The 21,535-nt window shown below is 40.7% G+C and overlaps 2 protein-coding genes across 8 annotated transcripts in view; one reads left to right on the top strand and one right to left on the bottom strand.

Annotated features, from left to right (window-relative positions):
* Positions 1 to 18,185, top strand: part of LOC103712534 (presequence protease 1, chloroplastic/mitochondrial-like) — a 65,873-nt gene extending 47,688 nt beyond the window's left edge. For all 7 annotated transcript variants that reach the window (XM_089927560.1, XM_089927561.1, XM_089927562.1 and 4 more), the window contains 12 exons: positions 9,378 to 9,898; positions 9,993 to 10,157; positions 10,296 to 10,514; positions 10,857 to 10,984; positions 11,100 to 11,289; positions 12,797 to 12,880; positions 12,957 to 13,054; positions 14,200 to 14,464; positions 14,557 to 14,719; positions 14,828 to 15,008; positions 17,503 to 17,574; positions 17,760 to 18,185. In XM_089927560.1, the coding sequence (XP_089783686.1) occupies positions 9,378 to 9,898; positions 9,993 to 10,157; positions 10,296 to 10,514; positions 10,857 to 10,984; positions 11,100 to 11,289; positions 12,797 to 12,880; positions 12,957 to 13,054; positions 14,200 to 14,464; positions 14,557 to 14,719; positions 14,828 to 15,008; positions 17,503 to 17,574; positions 17,760 to 17,901 (2,228 nt within the window). In that variant the 3' untranslated portion in view covers positions 17,902 to 18,185. The remainder of the gene's footprint in view (positions 1 to 9,377; positions 9,899 to 9,992; positions 10,158 to 10,295; positions 10,515 to 10,856; positions 10,985 to 11,099; positions 11,290 to 12,796; positions 12,881 to 12,956; positions 13,055 to 14,199; positions 14,465 to 14,556; positions 14,720 to 14,827; positions 15,009 to 17,502; positions 17,575 to 17,759) is intronic.
* Positions 18,186 to 20,308: 2,123 nt separating this feature from the next.
* LOC103712496 (uncharacterized) lies at positions 20,309 to 21,211 on the bottom strand. Its single transcript, XM_008799028.5, has 2 exons — positions 20,990 to 21,211; positions 20,309 to 20,875 (listed from the first exon to the last, which is right to left on the bottom strand). Exons 1-2 carry the CDS (start codon positions 21,158 to 21,160, stop codon positions 20,468 to 20,470), a joined length of 579 nt encoding a protein of 192 aa, XP_008797250.5. The 5' UTR covers positions 21,161 to 21,211; the 3' UTR covers positions 20,309 to 20,467.
* Positions 21,212 to 21,535: the final 324 nt, after the last annotated feature.

Raw genomic sequence — 21,535 nt, 5'->3', positions numbered from 1 at the left:
AAACTCTTTAAAACCATGCATTCTTTGGATCAATGCCAAGTGTCTAATCCATGCATGACAAGTGTCCATTGGATCTAGATTAAGACTAATCTAATTAGGCTTGAACCCATGGCGCCATGATCAAGTCCTAATCTAATTAGGTCTTGATCATTCCCTAATTAACAACCCAATTCCTAATCACATTAGGACTTAGGTTAATTTCTAATTACATTAGGATAATTAATTTGGGAGCATGCATCCTACGATGACATGTGGACTTTAAAGTCCGCATAGTATGAACACGACTTAAGTCATATTCATCCTACGACGACATATGGACTTTAAAATCCGCACAAATCCTGGTTTAACCAAATTGACCCAATCATGAACCCAAATTAGTTTGAGTCAAACCCAATCTGATTTGGCTCATTCTATCTGTTGGGGTATGTGGAGACCTTTGGTGATGAAGAGAATTGAAGAAAAATCAATTCTGCATAGTTTTCTGTCTGGCGGACTGTCGGAGTCGACTCGAGCTTCAGTCGAGTCGACTCGGGAACAGTCGAGTCGACTCGAGGTCTGTCGAGTCGACCCGAGAGGAGAAAGCCGCAAAAACCATGTTTCTGTCTGGACTGTCAGAGTCGACTCGAACTACAGTCGAGTCGACTCGGAGCATCGTCGAGTCGACTCGAGATACAGTGGAGTCGACTCGAGATCGTGCCAGTTAAACTGGAAGTTGTTCAGACGTGCCAGAGTCGACTCGGACTTCAGCCGAGTCGACTCGGGCTCGCGAAAAATCGTACGGACGATTTTCTTTTGGTGTTTTTGGTGGCGTTTCGACGGCTATGATCATCTGAAGGTCTTGAGACTATATATAGGACTCATGAGAGCCCTAGGGTAAGGTTATTGGCCGTATATTTGAGAGAGACTCTTGTTTGTGAGGCTAGGGTTCTAGAGAAGAAGAGGATTGGGATCCTACTTCTTGTGCAAAGGGAATTCTGTGTGAATCTCTTGTAGATCGATCGCTTGTGATCGTTCGGGTGTGTGCTATCTCTGTAATCAGTTCATCCTTATTGAGATTTGGAGCGGTGGAGGACGTAGGCTATTTGTAGCCGAACCTCGTTACATTTTTGTGTTTGCTTTGCTATTTTCTTCCTTCTTCTTCCTTTGATCTTTGATAATCCGTTGCGGTGCTCAAGTGTTTTATCCTACTGATACCACGGGGTAATCTTTTGCCCTTCGTAGGCGGAGCGAAGAGGTGATCCTTGAGTCCGGAGTCGAGGGAGCGAGAGAGTGCTTATCCGTTTGTATCTCTCTTGCTTGTCCGACGTCGGTGGCGGCGCTGGTGTGAGTGGGTTCCGGTGCGGGGCGCCGACAACAATTGGTATCAGAGCTATTGGTTATTCTGCAATGGCGGATGAAGGGAAGTTGCGAATTGAGAAGTTCAATGGCACGAACTTCGGGTTTTGGAAGATGCAAATAGAAGATTACCTTTACCAGAAGGATCTCTATTTACCTCTTGGAGGTAGAGCAAAGAAACCAGAGAAGATGTCCGATGAAGACTGGGAGGTCCTCGATCGGAAGACGCTCGGCACCATCAGATTGTTACTTGCATCCCAAGTGGCATTCAACATCAAAAACGAGAAGACGACGATGGAGTTGATGGCAACATTGTCGCGGATGTACGAGAAACCCTCAGCATCAAACAAGGTATTTCTCATGAAGAGGTTGTTTAATCTTCGTATGAAAAATGGCGGCAGCATAGCAGAATACCTCAACGAGTTCAATGGACTCACGGCCCAGTTGGAGTCAGTGGAGATTAGTTTTGACGATGAGATTCGGGCATTGCTAATCCTCTCCGGATTGCCTGATAGCTGGAAGGGCCTGGTGATGGCGGTGAGCAACTCTTCGGCAACGGGGAAGTTGATTTTTGATGACGTTGTGGGAGTGCTTCTGAGTGAAGAAGCAAGAAGGAAATCTTCTGGAGCTACGGAGTCGTCTGGAAGTGCACTAAACACCTCTGACCGGGGAAGACAAAAGAAGGACGGTCGATTTCGAAGCGACTCGAAGTCGAGATCCAGCAGGTCTCGAGCACCTCAGAACAAGGGAGCGAAGTGCTGGAACTGCGGGAAGACGGGGCACTTTAGGAGGGATTGCAAATCTCCTAAAGGGAAGCAAGGCGACCACACCGAAGGAGTCAGCAAGGATCTGGCAAATCTTGCTGAAGACGGTGATATGGATGCCCTCGTTCTATCTTTGTCTACCTGTGACGAGTCTTGGGTGATAGACTCGGGCGCGTCTTTCTATGCTACATCCCAACGGAAGCTTCTTGAAGGATATGAGAAGGGAGACTTTGGCAAAGTCTACCTAGGGGATGGAGAGCCTTGCACCATACAAGGAAGGGGAAGCGCGGAAGTGAAGTTGGTTTCTGGATCTTCACTTGAGCTTGAGGACGTACGGCACGTACCTCAACTGCAGAGGAATCTGATTTCTGTTGGACAGTTGGCGAGCCAGGGGTACAAGGCTACTTTCACAGCTGATCAGTGGAAGATATCCAGAGGTTCGTTGACGGTGGCTAGTGGCAAGAAGGTTGGGACACTTTATGTCACCAACGGCACGGAGAACTCTATTGGAGTTGTTGCAGCAGATGTGGACACCAAGTTATGGCATTGTAGACTTGGGCACATGAGTTATCAGGGACTGGAGGTGATGCACCAGTTGGGAAAGCTGCAGGGTCTCAGGAGTGTTGAGATGGACTTCTGTGAGGATTGTGTTCTCGGAAAGCAGAAGCGTGTTTCATTCAACAAAGAAGGTAAACCTCGGAAGCAAGAAAAGCTAGATCTCGTGCACACGGACGTGTGGGGGCCTGCACCAGTTTCTTCCATTGGTGGATCTCAGTACTATGTTACTTTTATTGATGATGCTACCAGGAAGCTTTGGGTGTTCTTCTTGAAGCACAAGTCAGAGGTATTTGGGGTCTTCAGGAGATGGCAGGCGATGGTAGAACTCGAGACAGGAAAGAGGTTGAAATGCCTGAGATCGGACAACGGTGGTAAGTATTGTAGCAGGGAGTTTGAGGACTACTGTGCAGATGCTGGGATCGTCAGGCAAAGGACAGTTCCAGGAACACCACAACAAAATGGAGTTGCTGAAAGGATGAACAGAACAATTAATGAGCGTGCCAGGAGTATGAGGATACATGCTGGATTGCCACAGCAGTTTTGGGCGGAAGCAGTTAACACTGCTGCCTACTTGATCAACAGAGGGCCATCAAAGAAACTTGAATTTGGGATTCCTGAGGAAGCATGGACAGTGAAGAAGATTGATTTGGCGCACTTACGAGTATTCGGTTGTACCAGTTATGTCCATGTTGATTCCAGTCAAAGAAGCAAACTAGACGCCAAATCAAAGAAGTGTATTTTCGTTGGATACGGAGGTCAACAGTTTGGGTACCGGCTTTGGGATCCCGAACACAAGAAGATCATTCGTAGTAATGATGTGGTATTCAATGAGAAAATGCAGCAGAGCACTGAATCAGAAACAAAACCTGTTGAGCCGTGTTTTGTGGATCCTGAAGAGGAGTCTACAAATTCTGGTCAGAAGACTCAGTCAGAGCAAGAACCTGAAGCATTGGCACCCCCTCCACAACTAAGAAGGTCCACTCGTAGTACTCATGGGAAGCCTCCTCAAAGGTATGATGGGACTCTTAGTTATTTGCTGCTCACAGATAATGGCGAACCTGAATGCTTCACGGAGGCATTGGAGGTTGATACCAGGAAGGAGTGGGAGTTGGCCATGGATGATGAGATGAAGTCATTGGAGCCGAATCAAACGTGGGATTTGGTGGATCTGCCCAAGGGGAAGAAAGCACTGTCAAACAAATGGGTTTACAGGCTGAAGGAAGAGCAAGGCGGGAAGAAGCGATACAAGGCCAGGCTGGTTGTAAAAGGATTTCAGCAGAGAGCAGGTATCGACTTCACAGAGATCTTTTCTCCTGTAGTCAAGATGAGTACTATTCGAGCGGTGCTGAGCATGGTGGCAGTAGAGGATCTTCACTTAGAGCAGCTTGATGTGAAGACGGCCTTTCTCCACGGAGATCTCGATGAGGAGATATATATGCAGCAGCCGGAGGGATACATTGCAGCTGGCACGGGTGACTTAGTCTGCAAACTAAAGAAAAGCCTCTATGGTTTGAAACAGGCATCCAGACAATGGTATCTCAAGTTCGATAGTTACATGCTTGAGATAGGATACAGGAGATGTCAGGAGGATCACTGTTGCTACTTCCGGGACTTCGGTACATCTTACATTATCTTGCTATTGTATGTTGATGACATGTTAGTTGCAGGAGCTAGCATGCATGAGATTGCAAAATTGAAGCTGAAGCTGTCAAGAAAATTTGCAATGAAGGATCTAGGAGCAACAAAACAGATCCTTGGGATGCGGATCAGTAGAGATAGGTCTAAACATATCCTCAGACTATCTCAGGCGGAGTACATCAGCCGAGTACTCAGGAGATTCTGCATGGAGGGTGCCAAACCTGTTGGCACACCGCTGGGTGCCCATTTTAAGCTCTCAAAAGGGCAAAGTCCGAAGACGCGGGTGGAGGAGCTCAATATGTCAAAAATCCCGTATGCATCGGCAGTGGGGAGCTTGATGTACGCTATGGTGTGTACGAGACCAGACATTGCTCAAGCAGTGGGAGTTGTGAGTCGCTTCATGAGCTGCCCAGGCTTGGAGCATTGGCGCGCAGTCAAATGGATACTGAGGTATCTGAAAGGCACTGAGCACATGTCATTGTGCTATGGAGGTTCTGAGATCCGGTTACAGGGCTATGTGGACTCAGACATGGCAGGGGACTTGGACGGCAGGAGAAGCACGACAGGGTACTTGTTCACCTTGGGCAGTGGAGCCGTCAGTTGGATTTCCAGGTTGCAACCAGTTGTTGCATTGTCGACTACGGAGGCGGAGTATGTGGCAGCCACAGAGGCGTGCAAGGAACTAATATGGCTTCAAGTCTTGATGAAGGAGCTTGGGAAGGAACAGAAGGATTGCATGTTATATTCAGATAGTCAAAGTGCAATTCATCTGGCAAAGAATTCAGCTTTCCATTCAAGGACGAAGCATATTGACATACGGTACCACTTCGTGAGGTCATTGCTCGAGCAGGGACTCGTCAAGTTGGAGAAGATTCATACAAGTCAGAATCCTGCAGATATGTTGACGAAGGTCGTCACGGTGGAGAAGCTGAGGAGTTGTTCAGCTTCTGCTGGTCTTCATGCTTGAAGACGTTGAGGAGGCATCGTACCTATTTCACTAGGATGATTTAGTTTCAGTGGGAGCACAGAGGAGAGCCAAGTAACAAGAGGATATACCCAAGGTCTCCAAGTGGGAGATTGTTGGGGTATGTGGAGACCTTTGGTGATGAAGAGAATTGAAGGAAAATCAATTCTGCATAGTTTTCTGTCTGGCGGACTGTCGGAGTCGACTCGAGCTTCAGTCGAGTCGACTCGGGAACAGTCGAGTCGACTCGAGGTCTGTCGAGTCGACCCGAGAGGAGAAAGCCGCAAAAACCATGTTTCTGTCTGGACTGTCAGAGTCGACTCGAACTACAGTCGAGTCGACTCGGAGCATCGTCGAGTCGACTCGAGATACAGTGGAGTCGACTCGAGATCGTGCCAGTTAAACTGGAAGTTGTTCAGACGTGCCAGAGTCGACTCGGACTTCAGCCGAGTCGACTCGGGCTCGCGAAAAATCGTACGGACGATTTTCTTTTGGTGTTTTTGGTGGCGTTTCGACGGCTATGATCATCTGAAGGTCTTGAGACTATATATAGGACTCATGAGAGCCCTAGGGTAAGGTTATTGGCCGTATATTTGAGAGAGACTCTTGTTTGTGAGGCTAGGGTTCTAGAGAAGAAGAGGATTGGGATCCTACTTCTTGTGCAAAGGAAATTCTGTGTGAATCTCTTGTAGATCGATCGCTTGTGATCGTTCGGGTGTGTGCTATCTCTGTAATCAGTTCATCCTTATTGAGATTTGGAGCGGTGGAGGACGTAGGCTATTTGTAGCCGAACCTCGTTACATTTTTGTGTTTGCTTTGCTATTTTCTTCCTTCTTCTTCCTTTGATCTTTGATAATCCGTTGCGGTGCTCAAGTGTTTTATCCTACTGATACCACGGGGTAATCTTTTGCCCTTCGTAGGCGGAGCGAAGAGGTGATCCTTGAGTCCGGAGTCGAGGGAGCGAGAGAGTGCTTATCCGTTTGTATCTCTCTTGCTTGTCCGACGTCGGTGGCGGCGCTGGTGTGAGTGGGTTCCGGTGCGGGGCGCCGACAACACTATCAACCCAATTGCAATCAAATTGTAATCAATTTTTCCTTAATTTTTCTTTCATTAACTCACTAACACTTAGTGGGTTAATTCAATCATCAATTATATTGATAATTGACATTAATTGTGATTCCAAATCGCAACTATGATAGTCTGACTAATCAAATCCTCTATGTGTGTGATTCCGTAGGTTCTATTCTGTCTGGTAGTGAGACATATTGAGATCTCTATCTCAATATCACTGAAACTCTTTTCAGTGGACTGAAACAATTTCAGTTCTACTCTCAGGGTTCACTGATCACCAAGTGAATGCCTTCGAGTCTCACAATCCACTAGTGACACCTAGCAGTATGTGGTGGCAACCCAGCAGAATGGTATGTCTGAACCTCTAGGTGCAGTTAGCGTATGATACAGTCCCTCTATCATGGATCCCGATGTGGCGGAGGTTATGGATAACTCGTCAAATTCCATCGTCTGTCATATGTCTAATTTATATGACTTTCAGTTCGAGATATGGAAAACTTTTTTTCCAAAATACCTGGCCAGGAATTTATCGAACTCAGTCTCATAAATCATATAGGATCACTCCTAATCTATCAAGGTCGATAGATCCCATCTAGATGCAACCCTATTCCAAAATGAACCTACTGCAGCCAATCCGCACCATAAGGATCCGAATGGCTAGGGCCCAAGTTTACATGCTCGTCAAACTACAGTAACCTCACAGTAAATAGCTGAGGCATCGCAGGTCAGAGGACCAGTCATACAATTGCAGCATAAGTAGTCACTGACGAGTGGATAGACATCCATGTGACTACTTTCTTTGGTCACGCTCAGTACACTTGTTCTCTAACAAGTACTTGCACAATCACTCCAATGTCTCTACACTGTAGATTCGAGACTCATCCATCTGACTAAATGATCTGTGCACTAATCTCATAGGATCGATCACCGTCCCTCGTGATGGATCCATCGATCATGAGCATTTAGAAATTAATACCTAATGACACATGCCTCAAATTCTCAACTCCTTGAGAATATGTGTCATCATCTATTAATTTCTTGGACGATTCATGGACACATACAAACATGAATGAAAAACAAATTGCCCAATATGATTTATTAATAAGAGTCAAATTACAAATTTATGCCCCAGATTACAAATACGCGTCAGTCACATTGGCTTCTAGGGCATACTTTTAACACATTCCGCTTTCACAGTGCCCAGGTTTGCCCTATTTTCATGGGTACCCCCACCCCTTGGTCATCTCAAAGTCAATTTCGATGGCGGCTTGTCGGCAGATGGAGTATATGGAGGAGTGGTTTTTGTGATCAGAGACCATCATGGTAGGTTGATTGCGGCTGGGGGTCAGCGTACCCTCGGCCAGACCGCCATTGAGGTGGAGCTTCGGGCCGCTTGGGAGGGCATCTCCTTTGCGAGGAGGGTTCTTGGAGTAGATCGTGTCCACCTCGAGGGGAATTCCTCCATGGTGATTGACTGGATACGGGGTGTGGACCGTTACGGGGACGCTCATCCATTGATCAGTGAGACTTGCAGACTAGTCAGGGAGATAGAGTCTTTCCAGGCTGTTCATGTTTTTCGGGAGGCAAACAGAGCTGGAGATTGGGTTGCCTCCTTCATAGCTAGGCATTCTGGAGACTTCATCTGGACTACGACCGCTGAGATTCTTGCTTCTTTGTTTCATTTTCTTTCTTCTGATTTGGCTGGCTGTACTCATTTAAGAGCTATATGAAATGCCATTTTTACCACAAAAAAAAGGGGGGATTCTTCACCATGTGTTGACCTTGGCCATGCCGGTGACACGGGTATTTATTTTACTCTAGCCAAAGAAGGGAAAAAAAATGAGAGATAGGCATAGATATGACATAGAGAGAGAAGGGGGGGAGAAGCAGGGAGGGAGGAGGGCACTGTATACCTGTTTCTGGAGGAGGGCACTGTATACCTGTTTCTTCTCCATCACTGGCTTTAAGGCTTCTTCATGGATCTATTCTCGTATCCCTTCTCAAAGTGCAGGGAATGCAAATCATCTATCCAGAAAGCCACATCCAAAGCCACATCCATTTCACCTCTCTAGTTAGCTAGGGGTTTCATGGGGAGTTGGGGATTAGAGATTAGAAAGGAGAGATAGAGAAGAGAGGCAGTGGGTTTAGAGAGGAGAAAGAGACATTGCATCTGATGGGCAAAGCCAAGACAGCCCAACTTTTCTCAGTGGTGGGGCCCACTACTAAGCCATGCAGTTGATTAACTAAGATACGTAGTTGATGGGCCTAAATGATGTTATAGCTTAAAACTATTAATTTGTTGGCAATCTAAATGCTTTCAAACCCAAATAATTTTTTTATGTGTGTGATGTGCATATACCGTGTCCTCTTGTCCATTTTTTGAACTTTTCATGTTGGATACTTAAGGACACGTGGACAGTTGACACCCATGCCCCATGTCCAGGTAACACTGATCTCAATGACCTGGATGTAGATAAGGCCTACGACATGATGGACGTCGTAGACCTTCATATTAGAACATTAATGAAATTTCCCTTTGAGCTTAGAACACTAAGTTAGTAGCACAGAAATTCATCCAATGAGATATTGGCAGTTCAACATGTGAATAAGCATGTACATTATTCACAAGCAGAGTCTTCGGTAGTGGTTATATTCTAGTAGATGTTTGTCTCTAGTTATTTCCTTTCAACTGATTAACTGTCCAAAATAATGTGATGGCTTGGAGGCTATGTTTCCTAGATTCCCTTACAATCATCGTGTCTTTCATGCTTTAGAACTTTACCCTTGCATGGTGCGACATTTACATTATTCTACTTGTTAAAGAGCCATAAACCAAGTGGACATTCTTGAGCTATTAAGAGTATAGAAACAATGATGTTCTACTTATCAGCTCAAATAAGTGGCTGTCTGAGGGTCAAATAATGATTGAGATCTCTCTAGAAGTTAGTATTTAACTGTTTAATAATATCATGTCTCGAGTACAACTTAATTCCGAGCACTGGATCAGTTCTTGAGTTAGTTAATTTGTAATGATATCTGTCTTGCAGGGTATCTTGATCAGTTTGAAGCAAGTTCTGCCTCTAATGAATCAAAGGTTCAGCCACAAAAGTTGTTCAGCGCACCAAAAAGGATCATTGAGAAATATCCTGCTGGTGAAGGCGAGGATTTGAAAAAGAAACACATGGTTTGCCTTAATTGGCTGCTATCTGAAGAGCCCTTGGGCTTAGAAACTGAGCTTGCACTTGGTTTCTTGGATCATCTTTTGCTTGGAACACCAGCTTCTCCACTGAGAAGAATTCTGCTGGAAAGTGGCTTAGGAGATGCCATTGTTGGTGGTGGAATTGAAGATGAACTCCTTCAACCCCAGTTTAGTGTTGGACTGAAAGGTGTCTCTGATAGCGACATTCAAAAGGTTGAAGAATTGGTTGCGGACACTCTTAAAAAATTAGCAGAGGAAGGTTTTGCTCCTGAAGCTGTAGAGGCATCGATGAACACAATTGAGTTCTCACTTAGGGAGAATAACACGGGTTCCTTCCCCCGAGGCTTATCTCTGATGCTTCGCTCCATTGTATGGGATTCTGTATCTCTTCCTAGTTTAAGGAAGTCACACTGTTGATCTTTTGCCCGGTTGAGACTAACTCATAGATGTCCATGTCTTGCAGGGTAAATGGATATATGATATGGATCCATTTGAGCCCCTAAGATATGAGAAACGTTTGCAATCTCTAAAAGCACGTATAGCTGAAGAAGGATCCAAAGCTGTTTTTTCCCCACTTATAGAGAAATTTATCTTAAACAACCCTCATCGTGTCACAGTTGAATTGCAGGTGTGTCTACATCTCTTTAGCTTAAGAATATTAGTTTAGAATAACATTTCATTTATTTTTAAAGAGCAGTGATATCCTTATATTCTTGGGATAACATTTAGTCAGTTTTTTAAGATAACTGACATCCTTTTTATGCAGCCTGATCCAGATAAAGCTTCTCATGATGAAACAGTTGAGAAAGAAATACTGGAAAAAGTTAGAGCTGGTATGACAGAAGAGGATCTTGCTGAGCTAGCACGTGCCACGCAGGAGCTCCGCTTAAAGCAAGAAACACCAGATCCACCTGAAGCTTTAAGATCCGTTCCTAGCCTCTCATTACAAGATATCCCAAGAAAACCTATACATGTCCCCACAGAAGTAATACTTTTCATCCTTTTCTATAACAAATTGCACGTATGTGACTTCTAACATACATCATGCACACACTCATCCGCCCACTTCCTATGTACACTTTCCATCCCATCCCTGCCAACCTTGTCTCGCTCATTGCATGATGGCTTGTCCTCGTCTTTATTCCTAGCATATAGGTTTATTGATCTCAATATTGTTTTGTAACTGCTTTCTGATGCATTGCCAACATAACTTATACCCTTTAAAAGCTTCTCTTTCAGTTCAGTTTCTGATTTTTGATGCTTTCATGTGATTTGAGTTTTAAACATGGTTGGAAGGTTATTAATAGCATGTGCTTCTGGATTGCAGATTGGAGAAATCAATGGAGTAAAAGTTTTGCAGCATGACCTCTTCACCAATGATGTTGTCTATGCAGAAATTGTATTTGATATGAGTTTATTGAAGAAAGAACATCTTCAATTGGTGCCATTGTTCTGGTGAGCAGAACTATTTTGCTTCGTCATTGCACTGAGTTTATGCATGTGTAAATATTTACACAGTTGAAATTTAGTACTTCAGAACTTGAGCTAACACCTAGGGGTTTTTTATCAGCCAATCATTGCTAGAGATGGGTACAAAAGACATGGATTTCGTGCAGCTTAATCAATTAATTGGAAGAAAGACAGGAGGAATTTCAGTTTATCCCTTCACATCTTCTGTAAGGGGAAAGGTTGATCCATGTACCCGTATTATTGTTCGTGGAAAAGCCATGGCAGGACGGGTTGAGGACCTATTTAACCTGGTATTATCATTACCTTTAGCTCTATGGTTCTAATTTTGCATTGATATAAATTGATATTCTTGGTATAGTTCATAAAAATCATTCTGCTTAGGATGTTTATAGAGTTTTCTTTTAGATTTCTTTGTTTACCATATCTGTAACTGCAAGCCACTTTTAGTCTTCATCATTTGGCTGTCTCCAAATTTTAGTCGTCGTCATTTGTTCCATGAGGAATGAATCTTCAATAGGAGCCACTGTTCAGTCCTTTCAACTTTTATAATGGATTTCTCATTCTTTCATCTGTTATATCAAGTCTTTGAAGCATCCAACTTAGGCCCCGTTTGGGGGAGCTTTTGGAGGGCCAAAAAGCACTTTATGGCCTTCCAAAAGTACTTTTCGATAAAAAAGGGTGTTTGGTAAAAATTTCGGAGAGTTGTTTTAGCTTTTCCATAAAACTAAAAACAGCTTTTTAGAAGAAGCTCCATTTTGGAACTTTTCGAAAAAGCACTTTTAAGCCCCGTCAGAAAACTGTTTTTTGACCAAAATACCCGTGATAAAATATAACAATTACACAAAATATCTCTTTATAATCCTAAAAAATTAATTTACACTAATAATTATAATATTTTATACCTTTATTATTGTATTATACTATAAATATAATATTATATTACATTATATCATAATACATTAATATGTTATGTTAAATAATTTAATATTATGTTATATTATGAAAAATTAATTTACGCTAATAATTATAATATTTTATACCTTTATTATTATATTATACTATAAATATAATATTATATTACATTATATCATAATACATTGATATGTTATGTTAATTAATTTATTATTATATTAAATTATTATACTATAGTATACAATGTTATAGTACTATATTATCATAATATTATATTACATTACAGTAATATTATACTATAGCATATATTTATGTATTAATACATATTATATTTTATTATCCTATGTTGTATAATATTGTCCTTTGTGGTCATTTTGTCATACCAAAAGTACTTTCTTAATTTGTTTACCAAACACATGTTAAAGTACCACAACATCTTGTAAATTTAGTTACCAAACAGCAAACAACTTTTTATAGAAGCTCTACTTCCAAAAGCTCTACTGCCAACAGCCCCTCCAAACAGGGCCTTAGTCGGACTCTTTTAAGACACTAACATTCCTTTAGATCTGACAATAGCAAAAACAAGTTGTCCCTTAAACTATGTTTGAGCTTCTCATGTGTGATTAAGTGCAAACAAGCCATGAAAGCTATATACAATTTGAATTGAACCTCCTATCACAGTTACTCTAACTTGTGTGCAAGAGTTTGTTGCATATCAACTTTCTGCTAGGGAATAATCCGCTCATACTAAATTTTAGTTAGTGTTATTAAAAAGTACTCTTTTCCGAACACATACTAATTAAAGCTGTGATGAGTTCTGATAAACTAATCTGCAGTCCATGCCTTGCATCTTCAAAAGGGGCTGACATTTTTAGTTGTCTCCAGATGAATTGCATTCTTCAGGAAGTTCAGTTTACTGAACAGCAGCGCTTTAAGCAACTTGTATGTCAAAACAAAGCAAGAATGGAGGTACCTATTTCATGAATCTCTGCATGCGAAAATGCTTATTCAGCATCATGATAATCTAATGGATATCTGTATGCAGAGCCAACTAAGAGGCAGTGGTCATGGAATTGCAGCTGCTAGAATGGATGCTAAGTTAAATGTGGCAGGATGGATTGCTGAGCAGATGCGTGGCATTAGGTCTGCTTTCTTGCTATTTCACTTAAACGTTTAGGACTGGTTTCCTGTATTTGCAGCCTGCTTTTGTTTTGACGTATTCAATCCATGTTTTTATTTGTCTAATTGAGCATTTAAACAAAGATTGCATGAATATTTTTAAGTGGACAACTTCGTATTGATAACATATGCAAAACTAAAATGATACATTTTCCTCTAAAACTCATACATTCTCTTTTCTTTACTACTATTTGACTTCTACTCAGAATTTGGCTACCATCTCTAGTAAACTAGGAGAGAAAGATGGAAATAATTAGAACAGAAAAAATGGAGCAGAGAAAACTATGATATAGTGTCTTCTAGTTGCCAGTCATAGTGCCCTTTATAACATTTTCTTGTCTTGATTTACTAGGAATCTAGGATGCCATTTAGACAGAGTCTTTCCTGAATGCAAAATTAAGATTCTCACAGAACCTTAAATATACACATAAAACCAACGTTTGCCTTGTGAGTATGGGACCTCGTACCAATACCATTCTATCACAGTGTCAGCATGCCGTATAGTATGAGACGGCGAGGCAAACTGAGTGTCAGTATGGTACGAGCACCTAGTATGGTACGATACCGACCCATACGACGAAGCTTGCATAAAACAGTAAGGAAACAAATCCTAATGATTTCATGACTTAGCCATCCAATATATGCTTAAAAGGGGAACTTGGTATATCGATCCTACTTAGAATAGGACTCTGAGACCAACTCTAAGACTTACCTAAATGAAGGATCCAAAAATAAAATCAAATCCAACTTAACTTATTTTCTTTTGCATCATTATTTTCTAGAATATATTTCTTTACCATTTTAATTGAAGTGTCTTCTAATTCTTTGTTGAACTCAAAAAGGTGAAATAATCCCCGGTTGTTATGGTATATGTTAAGACTTATGACTATATCATTGCAAAATGTTGTACAAAATGACACCTCTACTATTCAATGTCAGAGTTGCATGAGTTATGAAACTTCCATGTGCTTTAGTTGTTATAGTTAATAATATTTGGCTGTTATTTGCATTACATTCTTTTCTGGGGAACATATACTCTAGCGATCTGTCAATTAAGTTAACAAGCTTAGCATGAGTAGTTCCTAAAAGTTCAATAATTTTTTTGGTAGTTATTTGGAGTTCTTACGAGACCTGGAAAAGAAAGTTGATCAAGATTGGGATGAGATTGCTTCTTCACTTGAGGGAATACGTAAATCCCTGCTCTCAAGAAAAGGTTGTTTGGTGAACATGACAGCTGATGGAAAAAATATCACAAACTCTACAAATTTTCTGGCCAAGTTTCTTGATTCACTCCCAAGTGATCCATTCTCTGAGACTGGTTCCTGGCATGCCCAACTTTCTTCAGGAAATGAAGCCATTGTCATTCCTACCCAGGTGCAGTCATTTATTTTAGCAGTACCACTTAATGTTCCGCTATATAAATTTTTTTTCATGATATTTATCATCTTTTTCCATTACTTTTGCAGGTTAACTATGTGGGAAAAGCTGCTAACATATATGAAACAGGATATCAGCTTAGTGGAAGTGCATATGTCATTTCCAAACACATCCGTAACACATGGTTATGGGACCACATCCGAGTGAGCGGTGGTGCATATGGAGGCTTCTGTGATTTTGATACTCATTCAGGTTCATATCACATCATATCCATGCATTTCTTGATTTGTTTCTGATAACCATCGACTCTTGTCATGGATATCATGTATTTCATTCCTCATAGTTGGGTTTCGATGGCAGGGGTATTCTCCTATTTATCATATCGCGATCCAAATTTATTGAAAACACTAGATGTATATGATGGGACACCCAGCTTTCTCCGAGAAATTGAGCTAGATGATGATACTCTTACAAAAGCCATTATTGGTGCTATTGGATATGTTGATCCATACCGGCTTCCAAATGCAAAAGGTTACAGCAGGTATAAATTCCACTTCTGATTTCCCATATAAATTGATGTACTCCACTTCTAGATCCTAAAGATTTCTCTTTTGCATATTTTCTTGGATTTGAATAAATGATTTTCTCTACTAGAAGCATCATGAAAACTGAATCATAATGCCTGATTCATCTACTATTTTAATCATGTTTAAGTAGAATTTGGATATGCTTTGCCTTAGCATTTGAAATTGTAAGTTTTACAGACCGGTGATCAGAGACATAAATATTTTATGGGACCATTGCAACTATGGCATTTAAATAATGTCTAGAATCTGGTGTGCATTTGAGCGATTGAAGCATGATAATGTTTTATTAATTACTAATCTACATGGGATAGGAAGCGAGAGATCGTCATCTAAGCACAGATCTGCAGTCCTCCTGTTAAGGTTGGGTTGATCTTTACCTTTCCTTTTGATTTCTATCCAATGCCATATTCAAATAATAGAAATTAAAACATTAGCCTAGCAACAAAGCGTGTTCCATTTATTTTTGTTTGTAAATATGGATCCCACCTCACCATTGTTTTCTGCCAAGGTTTAATTCTTGATGACAGAAAGGGTTTCCAAAAGCCTTTTCACTAATTATATTGGAGTCGTCTTTGGGCTTTCCCTTTTCTGTTTTTGACGTTAACCTGAAATTGAGGTTCCCTGCATGTTGGGACCATCACTAGCATATATTCCATCTTGAGACCATTTCATACAACTTTCCTTGATTTATCCTTTATTAATGCTACTTCCATCTATTCTCCAATGTACCCATTTCTGATATCTTCCCAGACATACCTTGTATTAACTAACATCTACATCTTTGCTTGCTCAAGTTATTATATGCACACAATATCAAACATTCTTTGCTCCATGCAATAAGGCTTCCGTTATAACAATATTATTTCCACCTGGTTATCTTTACTGTTGTTATCATCCAAGCCTTTTCTCATCGCATAGGGGATATGGTATAGAGAAAAAATCAAACTTGAGTAGGCGACATGGAAGGACCGAGAAGATCCTATTTCCTCTAGTTTCAATGCTTTCTGAGTACCCTAAAGAACTCGGGCTTATCGACACTTAAATTCATCATGCTTTTGGTCATTTTTTAAGGCAGCCTCATCCTTCTCTTGTCCTTCTATGCAGTGAAGCCAAAGCAGCTTCGTCATGCCAACTGTAGCTCCATCCTGTTCACTATGTATATTTGTTCTTGCTTAATTGCACTAATGTTAATTGGTTACGCTCCTGCGCCTGCTTCTATTTCAAGTACTTTGGCAGAGCTTCGTCACCACCTTCCAAACCCAAATCCTCTCATCTGCTTCCTATCAGAAGAAAAACTTCTACAATTCGAAAATTAAGAACTACTACAAGTCCCATCAACTGATGAGTTTGTCTTTGCAAGCTAAAAACCCATCAAGGATCTTCCTATTGGACGTTAGCAATTAAAATTAAGACAGGCTCAAAGCTGTCCCTCTAGCAATTTCATGTTGCCATCCCTCTCTAGGTAGTCCATGGACATATCATTGTTCACTTATAATGTAGCACCATGAATACATAGGGACATGCATTTTCTTCATCCCAGCAGAATAGTCTCTCATCAGGCATTCTGTTTTTTTATGATTTTCCATATAAATGGAACATACAACTCTGAAAATTGTCTATGAATATCTCGAGTAAGAAGATTGCAAATGATCATTCTTTTGCCTTGAATCCGAATATAATGTCATTGATTGCCTAAGCTCTCCCTTATCTTCATGACATGACATTTTTCGAACTCATCGTGCCAAAATTAGTGATTTTAACCATTGTAACACTAGTTCTGGAATTCATTATAAGATAATTATTCAAGGGCCAGTAGATTTAGGGTATGCTTGGTTGCAATGAAATCTGTTGAAAAGGAAAAGATTTTTTTTTTTTTCAATACAAAAAAATTCCTGAAACATAATAATAAACTTTTCTAAATTTGCTAGTTTTCTGATGAACACAGACTTTTCACACAATTTTCCATGCAAAAACAAACATGCTCTAAGTAGTTAAAGGAATGGTTGTTCATGAAAAGCCATGGTCCTGCATCAGTTAGAGGCATATGAGATATATAGTCTCTGCCCACATGTGCTAGTACTTTCTTATCCTTGTTAGTAATTTTTTTAATCTTTATTGGTGCCATTATTGGTTCCCAGCAACTATACTTTTTTTTGGGTAAGAGTTCCCAGTAAGTACATAATTGAAGCTTGCTAATTACCTTTTTAGAGCCTACTGGGGACAATCAAAACAAGGATAAATATTCCTGTAAGATTATTTATCTTCCTATGCGATTATAATATAAAAGGATTTACAGAAAACATGTTAAACTCCATAGACATGCACCTTTTATTCTTGTTTTAATTGTGTGGATCCAGTGTTGGATACTTATTGGCTGCTGGTTGTTTGTGCTTTTATTCGCAATTAGCAAATTGACAACATTTAGCACTGACCATATTTCCATGTCAGTCTACTGCGATACCTACGGGGTATAACAGATGAGGAACGTGAAAGAAGACGGGAAGAGATTTTGTCAACCAGGTAAGATCTGCAGCTTTATTTTATCTGGCTTTTAGGAAGAAGTATAGTTGTGGCAGGTATGAACCAATTAAAGGTTGTTAACTTGTTATCTTGAGATAAATTTGTCCTCCCTAGTGAACCAGTCTTCATTATTCTGTTTCTTTAAATGCTCTGCATTGACTATTCTTCTTCCCATTTATGTACAGTTTGAAGGATTTCAAGGAGTTTGCTGATGCAGTTGAAGCTGTCAAGAATAATGGGGTTGTGGTTGCTGTTGCGTCTCCTGAGGATGTTGCTGTAGCAAATGGGGAGCGACCTGGATTTTTTGATGTTAAGAAAGTCCTCTGAAGTTCTACAAGCTGGGAGATGTTTGAGAGAGCAATCTATTTAGCGTTCAGAAGATCTTAGGCACGCCTTCACGAAATATTTGGCAAAATTTTTGTACCACCAATCACAGTGGAGAACATTATCTTTGGTCTGCAACTACTTCAGATTAATTATAATTTGTCACACTCCCAAGATGTGTTGGGAGGGCGATAGCTGATTGCAAAAATGCAACTCTACCATTATTGAAACCTTTGGGCTTTGTAACTATATAGATTCATTATAAAATTTCAACAGGTTGATTCATAGATACATGTAGAATGCTTTCCTCCCGTCCTCTTTCCTTCCATCCATCCTCTGCTTAATGCCCTCATCTAGGTTGCGAGAACAGTCACAGCAAGCAGCAGTAGAGGCCATCTTGAAGAATGAATTGAAATCTCATGAAATATTTGAACATAATTTTACTTCTATAAGGATCAATAAAGGTTCAATATGGGGGGGGGGGGGGGGGGGGGGGTGAACTTCACCCGCGTAGCAGCCTCCACTGGGCCCCTTTCCATCAGAGAATGTGTGATACAGGCCGCAAGTTTCTGCATACCCTCTCCGACCTATGGGCTCCCTTCATTGGGCTCATCACCCATGTGTGAGTACGTCATTCCAGTGCCACCTCGGTACCAGCAGACCAATAGTGCTCCTAACGGCAGTGTTGGGGCATCGGTCCTCGAATTTAATCGACGCCCGCGCGTTTCAAACCTAAACCACCCCGTGGAAGCTAACACTCTGTTCCATCTGTGCTACCATCTTGGTGGCAACATACTAAAGTTTCTTTAGTTGCAGAATGAAACAATCCTTTTGAACCAACCAAAACTGATGTAGCATGCGGTTCGGAAACTACCTTATTCAAGAACTAAGATTTTATATCCAAGAACATAAACCTTAAAAAGGTTGAGAGTAAGATGTAGTGATCTTTGAAATTTTTGTTGATGAAAAATCTAATTCCATGATTTTATTACCTTGAATCACTCAGATACTTGCACGCAGAACTGTAACATCATATTCTCAATCTTGGAACATTCATTTATCTTGCAGAGTTGGTAAATCCAATTCCACCCCTATGTGTTTGTTAAGTATATTTTTTTCCATTCCCTTCATGTAGACCTAATTTTATGCACTACCAACTTAACACAAAAGCAAAAAATGCGCATGAAATATTGTGATGTTCCATGAAATCATTATTAGAAAAACGATCCAGCCTTTATTTGAGTTCTTCTGCAACAGTACAATCGCGGTCAATAAGTCATAACAGCCATAACTAGCAATTAGATCATGAAATAAAGAACATAACCAGTAAAGCAATGGCAAGTCTGGTATTCAATCTTCATAGATAAAATGTTTTTTAAAATTAATATAACAAATTTAAATGTAAAAAAAAAATGTTTCAATGAAATGAAAAAGGTAATTTAATATTTTTTCCCTGTCATATATGCAAACTAATAACAGCTTTTCAGCAACTGTTATTGGTGCAATATTGGCAGCTGATATATATTTTAAACCACAATCCAATGTGTGGCTCATTGATCAGCTGTTTCCATGGAGAAAAGAATCCTTAATATATTACAAGCAAAATATGAGCAAATTTCTGATTGGACATGTGAGGATCCGTGCATGCGTGTGTTTAGTCCCATATTGGTTATTCGCTGAAAAAATTATGGATACTTATACAAGACTAAGAACCAAAAAATACCTTCTAGCTAGTTTTTTTGGATGAGATGTAGGGTTATGACAAATGGTATTAGAGCTAACTCGGCCCATAACCTATATGGATTAGGAGACACTGCAGCACGGGTTAATGGAGGCAGTCCACAGGCCTATCGTGGTGCCTGTAATTAGATTTGAATGGATTTGAATCCTTAGCCTGACAAAGACATCAAGTCTTGAATGGGAGAAGTATGTGAGGACCCATGCGGGCTTGTGTGTTTAGTCTCACATCGGTTATTTATCCCCACTAGGGGTGAGATCTATAGCAAAAAAAAATAAAAAAAATAAAAAAAAATCAGCATGTATGATCTTTACATAAATTTAAAAAGTTCTTAATCTAAAAAGCTCCTTGCCAACTTCTCATGTGCATGGTTCACACCCGTTGCCGCTAGTCATACATAAAGAAGAAACGAGGTTACAATAAAACTGGACGGCAATGCTATTTGTTAGAGGAGTTACTTGCCCTTATGAGAAAAATACAGAGGATTTTCGCTATAGAAATAAATAGAATCTGAATATACTGTCTTTATTTAACATTCTGATCTTTACCTTATAAAGAATCTTTCCCCTGTCGGATCATATTTTTATTGAGAAAACATAAAAAAACTCGACTGTTTTCTCATGTCAATGGTGATTATAATGCCAAGAATATTATGCTAAACCACCATAAAAATTTATCAAACACTCTCATTTATAAAAACCAGTGACAAAAGATTCATAGACCGACAGCATTATTGCTCACACCTTTGTAGCTAATCTTTCATTACTAGCCAACCACCTTCTATGAGAGTAAGCCACCAACTCTCTTCTTTTTTATTCCAGTCTTTGATGCTTAATTGAGGGTGCAAGACTTCGTAACTAGTTTTTTCTTATGCCACATCCAAGAGTCCCGAGGAACGCTCGGCAATGGCGGTAGCATCGAAGCTCTCCGTGACAGTCCAAATGGCCATCCCTCACAGTGTTTGAACTCTTCAAATACCGATCGCCTCCTGAAGTCCTTCAACTCTGATCCACCATCGCTGGAGCAACGAGAAAAGCAGCTCTTCACAGAGAAGAAAGCCTCACTCTCTTCACCATCATCAGCTTCACATTTTTCTTCTCCATCTCCCTTCTCTTTTGAAGCAACAATCACTCTTCCTGTCGTTGGAGACACAGACCAACTAAAGCTCCCTGAAAACAATAAGTCTTTTGGCCTGGATTTAGCCTTCATCGCTCGATTTCGAATCTCCAAAATTATCACCTGAGGAACATAGAGATCTGATGTTATATTAGATAGAAGCGAAGAAAAAGAAAGGACATAAAACATGAAACTAAATGGAGTCCACAAGGAATTTGAGGGTATAATATATTCAACATTTTGGTCATCGAGATCGTCGTCTGGACTCCCATCTTCGGAGCTCAAAGAAGAGGGAGTTCTGAGGCAGGAGCCATGGCACTGAGCACAAGCATCCCTGATGAGAGCTGGGAGATACTTGCAGTGGTTGGAGGGCAGTTTGGGGTGGTCTTCAGGGGCAGAGCAAGGCATGGTTATGTCTCCAAAGGAGAAGAGAGATGCAAGAAATGAGTATATCTTTTCATGTGCTATATAGAAATTGTCTGCTGCGTCCCTATTGTAAGACATCGACATGCATGACTGAGGCCTCGCAACTTAAGATATTTGGCTGAAATCCTTTGGGAATCAAGGATTGCTTTTCTTGACTTTATTGGGATTACTTTGATGATGAAATTACCATAGAAGGGATCGGTGTCAAGTCTTGCATAACCTAGGCTGAACAGCCTGAATTGGCTTTAGCTTACTCTATCCATGCTAACCAGGCCAATCATGAGATATTTTGAACTATATTTGGTCGAGCCATCTTCGAATCTATTGCACCTGGTTCGGCTGCATCTACTAGACTTC

The sequence above is a fragment of the Phoenix dactylifera genome, chromosome 15 (genome assembly GCF_051530095.1).
Source record: "Phoenix dactylifera cultivar Ajwa chromosome 15, Ajwa_hap1_PhDact_Kaust_v1.1, whole genome shotgun sequence".
In the NCBI taxonomy this organism is placed as follows: domain Eukaryota; kingdom Viridiplantae; phylum Streptophyta; class Magnoliopsida; order Arecales; family Arecaceae; genus Phoenix; species Phoenix dactylifera.
The sequence above is the reverse complement of the archived record's forward strand: the minus strand, read 5'-3'. Positions and strand labels throughout refer to the sequence as shown.

What these genes read in the sequence shown, in the direction of transcription:
- LOC103712496 (XM_008799028.5), bottom strand. Translation starts at nt 21,160, where the DNA reads ATGCCTTGCTCTGCCCCTGAAGACCACCCCAAACTGCCCTCCAACCAC. An exon ending in ACGATCTCGATGACCAAAAT is followed by an intron (nt 20,876 to 20,989) that starts GTTGAATATATT and finishes TATGTTCCTCAG; the next exon opens with GTGATAATTTTGGAGATTCG.